We start from the raw sequence: 13091 nt of genomic DNA, 5'->3' as shown, positions 1-13091 counted from the left end.
AGCAAAAATGTACAGCCAGGGTATATTGTAAGAGCATGGGGACTTCCAAGTGAACTCTTATCAGAGGTATCAGGTCTATGCATCTCCAGTAGGTCAGGAAGTTATGCTGACTTTCTGCTGTTACTTGGTTAAATCAGAAAAAGGTTAAGTGTCTTAGGGGTAATTAATAGTTTTATGCAATAGTAATACAAAGTAACTTTCTGCTTTAGTTTGTAAGAAATTTTCTACCATTAAGGTTTTACTATTAATAATGTCTTCTCACCGTTGGCAAAGGTTTTGTTTAATGCATTAGGGATGTGCAGTTACCTCAAAGAAAACTTCCCTGGTAGTGTTGAGGAGCCAATCCCAGAATCCAAGTGAGAGCCATCAAACCTGGAAAGAAAGAAAAAAGGGTGATGCCAGTGATGTTCAGTGATTCTTTGATCTTGTCAGGGAGGCACAGGGAGATAAAATGGACAATAAACATTTCAGGGCAGCTGGAGTATATCAGGTTTGCCACAGGTAAAGGATTTAGTCAGCTACTCCAAAAATGACATCGCTGCTGCAGAAAGTATAAGGGGAGTTGTAAGATCTAAACTTACCTGGTCATCCCTGATAAATAGGGAGTTGTTAAGAGAAAAAACAAAAGGGAAGAAAAAGAGAAAACAGAGAAGTCAGAAAGAATAACAGGTAAACACCATTACTATTCCAAGAAAAAAACACACATTATTAATGTGAAAGCCGGGCCAGTGTTCTTTTGCAGTACTTTGACAGGGAACCCTACAGGTAATACACGCCAGTAAATACAGAAATATTACCCTTAGAAATTACAGAGTTCCAACTAGACTTTTAATACTTAATAAGCAGTATAGAATCATTTAGTATCAATATCACATTCCTGCTTCCTTCAAAAATAACCCTGTAACCTTGTTCTGTCACAGGTAAAACTCTTGAATAGGTCTCATGCTTTTAAGAGAAAAGTAATATTCAGCAAATTATGTAAAAAGCTGATTATTTTCTCTAACTAGAGTATTGCTGAGCACCATTTCAGCTTCAAATTGCTGTGTTTGGAGCAGGAATTGCCAGGTGAAGTCCTGTGTACAGACTGGACCGTTGCAGCACAGTCCTGCAGCACAGGAGCTCTGTGAGTTCCTAAATAAGCACAGTTTACCTATCTTGTGCTTCTGATTAATATGATTTATTTGGCTATTCACAAAATAACTGGTTTCTCCCTGGAAATGTTGGTAGATACCAAATGTTTAATACTTTTTCTCACAGTTAATAAAGTGTTTTTTTTAATTTGCCCTGATTTTTTTTTCTAATAGTTCCTGTATTTATAAAGCACTGATCATCCCTGCCAAGGAGCAGAAATACTGTAATGCAGACTAGATGACCAGTCTCACATCCCTCAATAAAGGAAAAAAAAACAACAACTGGACAACATAAAAATACTTCCTGGGCTACGGTTCACTTAAGAGCTTTAATGAATGTACTCAAATACTGAGCATGAACTGCTCAAGAAAACAAGAATAAGCCAGAGAAAGAAAAGAAGGTTGAACTTACTGGTTGTTGTATCTGTGGTGAACATTTCCACCAGCTGTAGCCAGTATGTTTCTGTCATGAGGCTGATGCTGTCCTCTTCGCATTCTGCTCACCACCTTTCCTGATCCTCTTCTTAATACCTTATCTGTTGCTGCAGCTTTATGTCTTTTATGCTGTTATATTTACTTATGCTGAAAGGAACTGCAAACCAATTTACAGTTATGTATAGCATCACTTTTTAGATGTCACCATATTTAAAAGCCTTGTAGCATTTCCATTTTAAACCCTTATTTCAGAGTTTATAAGTCCTGCCTGCTTCTAATTACATCAGGCTGAAGACAACAGTGTAAATGTTAACCCCACAGACTGATTTACAGAGACTGGGTAGGCATCTATTTATTTTAAAATGATGCACCAGAAAAGGCAGTAATTTTGCTGTCTTTTTTTTAATACTAGACCTTAAGTCACAAGAGAATGCAAAAGCTCTGATTGTTTACCCTGTAATGGGAGATAAGTTGAGTGGAATTTTAATGGAACTACAGTGTTGAGAAACAGAAGGAACTAGCTAAAATTTGCCAAGGATTGTCTTTTTATGTTGTCCTTTATATCAGAACCCAAGGGATCGCTTAAAGAGATTCAGAGCTGATTTATAGAACAAAGAGAAACATTTTTTTCTTTATAAAGTACACGATCGGAGGCTGCTCTGGGGGTTAATCAAGGCAAACCTTGTGGCTGAATTACAAATAGGAGCTATTGATCTCAGGGTGGATTAGAAGCAGCTATTGCTTTGCAGAGTATGGGTCATGGCTGCTGGGTTGTACCCTGTTTGGCTGACAGTAACAGGGGGGGACCACGGGGTCTGTCCTGGGACTTTGTCCTCATTAACATCCTTACCAGCGACCTGGAGGAGGCACCAGAAGGGACTTCTGTGAGGTTTGCAGATGACACCAAACTGGAGGTATCAGTCATCAGGCAGGAGAACAGCCTGGAGGGACAGTCCAGCATGGGTGCTCTTGATCATAGATGGAAACAAAGATGAGCTGTTTTATATAAGCAGAGGATGTGATACAAAATGTACAGATATTTTTTGGCTTTCTCCACTTCTGTGGTTTACAGCACAGCTTTACTTGTTATGTTCTGCTTAATCTCTGTTTGCAAGTGCACTGCTGGGCATTGACCAGTGCCCAGGGCCAGGAAACATCACTCTACAAGACTATCTTTATTTCAGCTTTCAGTATGTTACTGTTCCCCTTCCTGTCCCTCAGGCCTTGGTAAATCTCATAAAATCCTTTTCAGATTGAAATCCTGTTCTTCCCAAGCTGTCATGTGTTTTACATCATGTGTTTCTGCCTTAGTCTCTTGTTAACAGTCTTTAGGTACCAGTTCCTTGACTGGTAAATGTCTGATTTTATTCTTAACTTTATCTACTTTGTATTGTTCAGAGTAATTCATGGAGATAACAAATTGGCTCACAAGTAGCTGCCACTCTTCCTTGGTTCTTTCTGCCCTGCCAGTTTTTCATAGTACTCAATCCTAGGGATGCCTGGAAGAAGCCAGCAGCATTTTCCCCACTTACCTATCTCCCAGAAGAGCTGCAAGCTGTCTGGATTTATCCAGTAAACTCACCCACTGGATGTGATTCCATGAAAGGTGTTCTAATAGTTTAATAGATTTATTCCAGAATATGATAATAAACAGTTGTTTCAAATGTCAGTTTTAAGGCTTGGAAAATGTAACTATGTACATGCATAAGATCAGAGCATAAATCAGCTCAGTAAAACAGCTTTGTAAATATTTATGAGCATGGGGCTCTTTGTTTCATACTTACTCCTTCTGTTTCCTCATGTTAAATTTTCACTTGCTTTAGTTTATGGCTCATAGTCTGGGCCAAGTTCCTGACATCAGTAAATTGCTGCCTGTTTTCTCTGGTAGTGTTTATACCACAATCCCAAATCTATATTGACTGCAGGTGAATGTATGATCTATAGAAAGAAACTTGCTTGCCTGGAGGGACGGATTCTGAATTCTGATGAATATGTGAAGTTCAATAGGCACTGTGCTGCTGAATTAAAGCTTAGCCTGGGTCTGCCCACCCATCCCTGGGGTGGCTGCAGGTGAGGAATGACCCAAGTTCCCCATTTGTTTTGATATTTTGCATGGGGATGTTTATTCAGGAGGGTGAGGAAAAGGAGAGATGATAAAAAGATGGTTGAAAAGATTAAAGATAAAGGTGTGGAACAAGGGAGATCTGAAGAGGCCATGAGGGAGCAGTGGGAAAACTGTCAGGACACAGCAGAGACACTGGTGGGAACTGCAAAGATGAGTTATCTTTGCCTGGCTCCTTTTGCTATTGCTGTAGTCCTTGCCCCAGGCATCCTGGCATCAGTGTGGCCCAGAGATGAAGGTTATGACCTTTTTACTCCTTCCTTTGCAGCATTCACAAGTGAGGTCAGAAGTGTGTGCATGTGTTCACTACTCCCATTTGTGCTGTGTTAGCTCTGCAATTTCTATTACTCATCACTAATTCACACCAAAATCTGACTTAGTTGCATTTTTTCCCTATTTAACTAGTAAAAGATAGCACCATGATATTGATAAAATAATCAGAAACAAAATTTTAAAATAACCTACTGATACCTTTCCAGTGCTCTTGAAGTTCCTGAGTGGTCACTTTGGACTAAGTGCTATCATTTTTCTTCTCTTGTCTGTTGGCTCTCCAGACTTTTTGAACTGCAGCCCACAAGGAATCTGACCAGGTGGTGCTTGTGACAATTCAGGGTGGATTATTCTCACTAAGGAGTTGGTTTCTGCTGCTTCATGTGAGCCTTTAACAGATCAAGAGCTCTTGCTCCTGACATGCTGCCAGGCATGCTGCCCACGTGTTTCTGTATCCCTTCACCCAAACTGCATGGGATCAGCAGAAAATGGGGGGTTAGGAAAACATTTTCCATGTTATCTTCACATCTGCATTTGAGTTTTGTAAGGCCAGACAGATACATTGACATTTAAACAATTACTTGCATTTTATCGTATTTGTGTTTTCATTAGTGAAAAATAATGAAGAAAGATAACTCATTCATTTGCATGCAGATATATCAGAAGATTCCTGTATGTTGTACAAATTTACATCATTTAATGTCTTAGCATGCATTTAATCATATCCATGCACATTTAAGTATCTTTCTGACTGCAGTGGTATCATTCATTAGTAATTCCCCTGAAGTGTGATGATCAAAGACTAGATTTTGGGATGCTTAGCAGCTCTTTTTCCCACACTTTTGACAAATTTTTGGTGTACTTGATGAAATAAATGCTGTTTGAGCAAATAGAACAGTGAATCCTGCCTAAAGCTTTCATTCTTTCATTTGTGTACTTATTTAAAAAAAGATGTGAGATCTTTCTGAGGTAACAAATTCCAGGTGTGTCCTTTCACCTCTTGTTTCCCATTGGTGAGGCAAGTCTCATCCACAGCTTTCTGCAGCCCCCAGGTTGCTCTTGTAAAATGCTGTGCTCTCCACATCCAGGCCAGAGCTGGGATGTGATGCAGGTGTGAGCCAAGGGCCAGCAGGCTTCGGAAATGCAAAGAGGTCACCATGAAAACATGGACATTTCAAGAGCATCTTGAGAGGAATTAATGATGACATTGCTCTCCATCTGCTTCCTAGAAAAAAAGAGAGCATAGTTCTGTGTTCATTAACTACAGTGAGATTGATAGAAAACCTCTGCTTTCTGTGAAATGAGTTAAGAACAGCAATGTATCCTCACACTAGCAGTACTTTGTCTAGATGCACAAGCCAAGGCTGAGATGTTTTCTTGAAGATGCAGCACCAGTTCTTTCTGCAACAGGGAGCAGCAACATGCAAACCCTCAGAAATGGTGGTCTCAGAGTTACATACCTGCTTTCCCTGCAGTCCCTCCCTCCTGGAGGATCTAGGACTGGTTCCCCTGCTGAAGCTTACTCTTAAAATTATTCCTCTCCAGAGACCTGGGACTGTGAATGACCTCCATTTGTAACACTAAATGCAGTAAATGCTATTGTATTCTCCAACAGTAGTGAATTAAATAATCCCACTCCTGTCACTTTCTAACAGGATAATATTAAAGGCATTCCTCTGAGAGGGGAGTAATAATTTGCTAATTCCCCTCAGCATTTCATGCTTCTCAGTAGTGCAGCTAATTTTCTCTGAGTACCTTATTAACATTCACACTGACTTCGCAGTCCCACCCTAATAGCTCTCCGCAGAGGCAGTGACTGTGAAGGTGAGAGCTGACAGTGACACATATTCCTCCTTTTTTCTCTGCAGGCTGTATTATCCTGGTTTCCATCCGCTGAGGGCTGTCCAGCTGATGAGAGTGGGCAAACTGCAGTACACTCAAGCCATGTTTCCTCAAGCACTGGAGACCTTGAAACAGGTTAGTGGTATGAACTCTTTCTTCTCTCTTCCCCTCCCTCTCTTCCCCCAAATCTGCTGTGTCCCCCCCTTTCTGCTCTGGCTGTACCCCATGCCCCTGGCTGCTCCTCACTGCTTTTCCATCAGTGGCATTTCTACAGGCTGCAGCTGAGTGTGCTGATGGGTCACTGGTGCTCAGTGTTTCAAACACTGACTTCTTCCAGAATCAGTCACTGCTAATTACTGTTCAATAACTCAGAGGTGCCTGGGTGAAAAAGTACTATTAGATCCAAAGAGACAAAAATATCTCTGTGCCTCCTACCCTCATTCTGAATTTGGGAGTGCTAAAAGTACAAAACCAGGAGCAGAGCTTCAGTTTCTACCCTCCTTATTCCCTGTCAGGGATCTGTGATTTCAGATTTGAGAACTTTGCCTTTAATGTTTGCATTTTATTTGCTTCTTGATCCTTCTTATTTCAATATAATTCATTACCTTCCTCTTTTTTGACCTAGTTTTGCAGCTGGTGCTTTGCTACTTACATTTCAGCTTTAAGTCGTCCGTCTTGTATCTCAGCTGACTTTTATATTAACCTACCCTGGGCTCTTATTTGTCCTGTTGTTGTATTGCTGTTGGTATCATTTTAAATATATTCAAGAATCTCCTTCCATGTGTACATGTTCCCAGGACTCAGTCCTCATCTTAAGCCTTCAATCACTGCTGGGGTGTTTTTCTCCTCTTGGAAGATGTGCTGCCTCCAGATCCCCTCAGAGAAGTCTTATCTTTATTCCCTTGTATTATTGACTGACGTGGTGTCAACTTGGCCTGCAGACAGGTCAAGCATCCATGCTCCATGTGATGCCCTCTCTCTCTCCTCTCAGCCCCAATCCAGTGCCTGTACTTCAGTCCCAATATCTCTTTGGTTTTAACATCAGCTCAGTTATGCAAGCTGAATAACTGATAAAGTCCACATGTTGAAATAAGAAATTAGTGTTTAGTACAATGCCCATCTTGCTAAGTCTTAGTAACTTAAATCTTCACTGGATATATTTAACTTAAATTGTGGCCAATTTTGATCGTTAAAAAGCAGATGGAAGAGTAATCAGTTCTGTTTCCCAAGCATTATTCTGAAGCGAGCCATATATCTGTCATGTGCCAGGTAATCTGCTCAGCTATTTCCTCTGTAATATTTATAATTTCCAAACATTCAGCCTCAATATTTCAACAGCCATACTTCTAATTGCATTTTTAATATGATACTGCATGAAATGAAACTGGAGCAAATTCCCCTGGAGCCACCTGAATACTGCTCATCAGTGAAGGCAGGAGTTGGGATGAGGTTTTGTATGGTTCTAGCAAAGCTGCCCATTGCAAACCAGGTTGCTACAGGAAAATACCTTTGAATGCAGAGCAATGCTTAGCACAGAAACATTTTTTCAGGTTATTTCCCTGAACAGGGGATAATAAGGTGCTACCTACCAGTCAACCCCATTCCTCTTAGGGCATCTGTAACTGTGGTCCCCAAGCCATTAGTGGTCCCCAAGGACACATCAAGTGCTTTATAGAACCTTATACAAACTAATCCTGTTTTGGCTTTGCCTATTGTGCCCCTTTAAACCCACATGTATGAGACAGGGAGAGACTGAACTCCCCTCTCTGGGATCACAGATCCCAGGCAAAGCTTCTTGTCATCCTGTTTCTCCAACAGTTCTTTAGATGAGATCTGAAGCTGATTCCCTGTCTACACTGGAACAATTTAGGGCAAGATATAATTCCCAGTTTGTTGCAAGTAAAGGCTGTGATTCCTAATATAACTCAGATAATGTCCTGGAATTATATGAAAACACAGTTTGGCCCTTTGTGATTAGATGTGTCAGCAGAGCATGCCACATGCTCAGAGCAGAAACTCCGTTACTTTCTCTGCTTCATTACTCTTCTTAATACACTCTGACATGGAATAGCACCCTGTTGGAGCCCTCGTCAGACTAATTTCAGTGTGGCATTAAGGAGAAGGATGTGGAAGGTGCAGAGGAATTGAGATTGGAGTGCAATTCACCTCGCTCATATAAATCCTGTTTAATCAGGCACAGCCTCAGAGCTGCTGGGGATTGACAGCCTCTCTGCATCAGATGTGCAGCCTATTAAGACCAGTGGATCTTCATACACAGCTCAGCCCTTACTTCTCTCTGTGCTGCTCGAAAATGAATCACTATCATATCCACCTTACTCATAGTGCCCTTTGGATCAAGCTCTGTTCTGCACCCCCAAAGAAGGCTGAAATAATGTGGAAGGCTTTATGTTCCCCACTAAAATGAAATCACACTAAAAGTATATTAGCCCCTGCAGAATCTAATTTGCCAGGGTTTGGAAATAGAAATGTTACAGGGAATCAGTGCTCCACTTCTGGAATAAAACCTGAAGGTAGCCCTTGGTTACCAACCTATTATTTTTAAATTTATATACACATATATATGAAAGATGCAATGTTGTAAGGACAAAACAAATTATAGATCAGGAAAACCTTCATCAGCAAAAGACCAGAGCTGGAGCTCAGTCTGACAACCTAATTTAAGTGCCTGGAGTGAGTGTAAAAAGCACCAATATCAAGACTTGAAATAGTTGTGAAGAAAAAGCTTCTCCACCAGAAAGCAACACCCTTGTAGGAGCCCAGGATGGGTCTGCATCTCTGGAGCTCACAGGAGCTGCTATCAAGTGTGTAGCTTTGTCCTGAGATGCACTTAGTGTAATTACTTGTGAAGTGCCACTCCTTTCCTTCACAGCTCTGAGCTCCCCTCTTTGTTTGCTGAGTGGACTTGAACTCAGTTTGCAAGGACAAGCAGGGTGCAGAGGGGGAGGCTTGGGCTTAATTTCTGACCTTTGTGTACCTGAACTGAGCTGATGAGTGCTGGGCCACATTGTCCTGGGTGCTCCTCCATCCTCTGGGCCTGGTGGTGGTGGCCACAGGGCAGTGGTGTCGAGCTGGGGACAGGAGCAGGCAGGCAGGAGGGCACACCCAGGTACAACAGGTATAATTTAGCTCCTTACTGTAATCCCTAGTGTGCAGGCAAAAAGCATGGGAAATAGGGTAAACTCTCTTCCAGGTTCCAAAGCAACTTGAAGAAATCTCCTTTCTCTAGGTATCTGCTTCAAACATTAAATTGTTTACCAGCTGTGGTTGGTAGCAGCTATGATAGTTTTTGCTTTTCCTGTGCCTGCATTAACAACCATCAGCCTGTGCCCCATGCTGTTTGTTCTGTGGTCATTTGCTTTCTGCTTCCCTTGTGATGGATCAGTGCTGCCCTGCATCTGCACAGGGTCCCTGTGGTGATGGGCATCCTGTCCCATCCCCATGGAGATCAGGCACAACTGACTGCACTGCCTCTCATTTGCATTCAGGGAGAAACAGCCCTGCCACTAATCTAATGGGTTTTCTGTTCTTCAGGGAGACAGTGTGTGGTTGATGACACCACGGCCTGTGCTGCTGTTTTGGGATTATTAGTTTTTTGTAATTACATTTGTTCTTTTAGTTGAGATGAAGACCACACAGACCACGAGCCTCTTTCCCAGCCTTGATGCTGCTGGTTAGCTGTGAGATTTCAGGGGAGTTCAGGGAGCCTGCATGTTCCTGCTGCAGCCCAGTAGAACAATTCCTTGCTTTGGAGGTGTAATTATCTCCAACTTTGCACTGACCTTTCAGAAACAGCTACATAGCTTAGTGGCAGTTTAATTTGGGGATTACAGAAGTCACTGCTGTTCTAACTTTGGTACAGCTGGCTCTGACTTGTGCTGCATCGTATGATACAGCACATTGCATGAGAATTATTTTCTCCCTGAAGGAGACAATTGGATAAAGACTTGGTGCATTTCTCTGCTGTACCGAGGAAATGGAAGGAAAATGTTGGTGATGAAAGAGAAGTCAGCAATGGCAGCATTATCTACAGATTGGGTTTGTTATGAGGGTTTTTTTACCATTTAATGGAGGTATATTTTTAGAGACATCTCCAGTTGAGCATCAGGGTGTTCAGGGCCATTCCTCCTGCCCTGACATTTGTCCTGTATGTGGGCTGAAGATCAAAGTCAGCTGCCCCAGGACTGCAACTCAGGTGTATGCATTTGGACAGTCCTTAGCCCAGTTTATTCACAACACAAACATCAGCTTTCTTGGTCAGGGCATGCAAACACTGGGCACCAAGTGTGGCTGGATCCGTGGCCAATTCACCAGCCCCTTCACTCTAGGGTGATCCTATCCCTGCCTCATTACCCTGGGTGCAGCTTTGGGTTGCTGCACTGCAGCACCACAAGGGATCCCACCTGCAGCTCTTCTGTTCTGCACTGTCCAGGGAGTTCTTTTGAGTGGTGATGTCTCCATCCCACTGTCTCTGACAGGTAAGGACTGGCTCAAAAAAAAAAAAAAAAAAAAAAAAAAAAAAAAAATCTCTTGTACAGCTTAATGCCTCACATTCCATGTTGAATTAATTGTATGAGCTATTCTTTACAAATTTTCCCCAGAATGTTAAATTAGGAAAAGCAGAACACTAAGAGCAATTCAGGTAGTTTTTTCAGGGAATATAATGGTGACTTGGCAAACGTTTTGCAAAACCATGGCCAGCTTTGTATTTCTGCTAAAATAGAAATTTTCAAAAATTGACGAATTCTGATTTTATTACACATTTTTTTGACATTTCTAATGATGAAAGCATTACCATTGTTCTGTTTACTTCAGTATTTTGTCATTTAGTAGGAGGGCATTTTGGTAGCTTAGAATATATTTTACTCTTTTTAGAACTTCTTGCATACTCTGATTTATTTTGACTATTTCAACTTGTTCTATCAATCTTCTGTTTCCTCCCTTTTCTTTTAGAAATTACTTATTTGAAGTGAAAATAAACTATGCTAGAATTTCCACTATTGTCAATCCTTAGAATTTGGAAGTAGGCTTTCATTCATTTCACCAAGAAAAAAATTATATATTTTTTATCTTTCCAATTTAAATGAGACCCCCTTCCTCAACACTTGCTTCCAAAAAGATTAATTTTCTGCAATTTAAAGGTAACTTAGCAGAATTTTATCAGCTGACTGGATCAGTAACCCAGTGAGTCACAGGCTGCATTTTCCCCAGTTTGGGGAGAGGAAGAATCTCTCTCCTATTATTTCAGCCCTATTTCTATTACCCCATGCACCCAAGTCCCCAGCTGCCAGCCCCTTGATGTCCAGGACTTGATCCCTGCCCCAGTGCAGTGACCAACCCTTGGTATGCTCTGAGCAATCACTAACATGTCCCTTTCTCTTCTCTCCTTCAGGCCTATGATATTATGAAGGTGACCCACGGGACAGACCACAGCCTGATGCAAGCCTTGATGGAGATAAAGGAAGAGTGTGAGGCCATCATAAGAACACAGTGAAGAAAAACCTCCAGTCTAAAAAACCAAAATATTCAAGGAGAAAGGAAAAGAAATGTATTCCATCACATTGGGAAGTTTCTTGATGGTTTTTGGTGCCTTTTCGTTAGGTTCTATTTGCTTTACAAAAATGGTTTTTTCTCAGTATGAGCTGAATTCAGTTGATGTTGGGAGGAACATCTACAGTTTCCACAGGATTTTTTTTCCTACCAAACAATCTAATTGACAAGACCTAATTATCAATTTACAACACCTAATTTAATTCATCATAAGTATTGGAAAATGTATATGGAGTCTTTATCAGTTACAAAGCAACATAATTCCATTGATATCAGCAGTCAATTTTTTATGCCAGCAATTAAGAATCTCACCAGACAAATTCAAGTAGAGAGAATATATTTTTCCCTTTGCCTTGCCCTTAGGTGTGGTTCCCCACAGCCTGATCCAGAGCTCTTTGACATCAAATAAGTTTCCCAGTGTTCTAAATGAGATTTTTCTCCTTCCCAATATATCTGCAGGGCTCTTTCCCTCTTCTCCTTGCATTTCATATGTTATGATATAGAATATAAAAATGGATTAAATAAAAAATTTAATCAAAACAGTATATGAGGAAATTGCTTACTCTGTTTTTTTCCCCATTTTGCCTGCTTCAAGAGTTTCTCACTTTGTACAAGTTTTAAAGAGAGATTTGGACTTAAGAGCTTGGAAGTGTGGTTTCTATACCTTTCTGAACCTGTGGGTTTTCAAATCCACTTCCCCAAATAGAGACCCACAGATGACTGCTGAGTTAGGAGGTCATCCTAATGATAAGAAGGATGTCTTGGAAAGCAATGGGGGCACCCCCTTTCCCCACACTCATCAGCAAGAGAGGTGTTCCTGCAAGAGCTGCTGACTTGAGTTTTCAACACAGAAATAAATGTTAACAAAAGCCAAATATTTACGAAGAGCAATGAAACCTAAATAATTTAAGGCCTTTGAAAGTATCATTTCAGGTGTGTCATTCCTCTAACAATTTATTGCTGCTTCTCCAGCCATGACTGTTATTTCATTAATCCTATCGTGGTTGTAAAGTCAGGCTTTTTTCACACCAGTAACTTGACACCATTAATTATTATGAGATGAGAATGCATTTAAAAAGAAAATGAACACTCTGGGCGTAATTTACAGCCCCAGCACAGGAATGTCAGTGCTGAGGAAGATGCCTCCTTTCAAGGCATTTGAATTTGTTCCAATGTATGGAGCATGCACTTGCCCAGCAGTGATGTGTGAGCAACAACCTATGGAACGTGGCACATTTCTGGAGCAGGTAGCATGGCTTGGTGCCAGAGGCCAAGTCATACCAGCCACCCCAGAAGTGCAATAATCCTCACAGAAATTCACTGCTTGGTCAGCTCTTCCTGCTATTATGAAAAGGAAATTATCTGGAGGAAGAGGTCAGACCTTTGCATTCACTGAGGTTTCTGACCAAGTAATGGCATTGCTCAGGGACAGTCAGAAAATGTGAGAGGTGTCCAGTCTTCCAAGGGCCACTTCTTGTTTTTAAAGGGACACATGCATCAGCAAGCATGTGCTTTTAGATGAAGATGATCCTTATGTTATTTCATGATCTAATACTAAGATTTGCAAAGGGAAGAGATTTCAGAATGTAAGGTAAGATGCAGCACATGCTGGGAGATGGCCTGCTGGCTCTCATGTGTGCAGACACAGGTCTGTACAAAATGCAGCACTGTCTGCTGGGGCTTTTGGTACAAGGACACTCCAAAGCTCCAAGCACAACAGCAGG

The 13091-nt window shown here is 41.3% G+C and overlaps 1 protein-coding gene across 2 annotated transcripts in view; it reads left to right on the top strand.

Annotated features, from left to right (window-relative positions):
- SMYD3 (SET and MYND domain containing 3) overlaps positions 1 to 11912 on the top strand; it is a 349611-nt gene extending 337699 nt beyond the window's left edge. For both annotated transcript variants that reach the window (XM_071739128.1, XM_071739126.1), the window contains 2 exons: positions 5826 to 5934; positions 11210 to 11912. In XM_071739128.1, the coding sequence (XP_071595229.1) occupies positions 5826 to 5934; positions 11210 to 11311 (211 nt within the window). In that variant the 3' untranslated portion in view covers positions 11312 to 11912. The remainder of the gene's footprint in view (positions 1 to 5825; positions 5935 to 11209) is intronic.
- Positions 11913 to 13091: the final 1179 nt, after the last annotated feature.

The sequence above is a fragment of the Heliangelus exortis genome, chromosome 3 (assembly GCF_036169615.1).
Source record: "Heliangelus exortis chromosome 3, bHelExo1.hap1, whole genome shotgun sequence".
NCBI classification, from domain to species: Eukaryota; Metazoa; Chordata; class Aves; order Apodiformes; family Trochilidae; genus Heliangelus; species Heliangelus exortis.
Note: the sequence above shows the minus strand (reverse complement) of the source record. Positions and strands in the feature narration are given on the sequence as shown.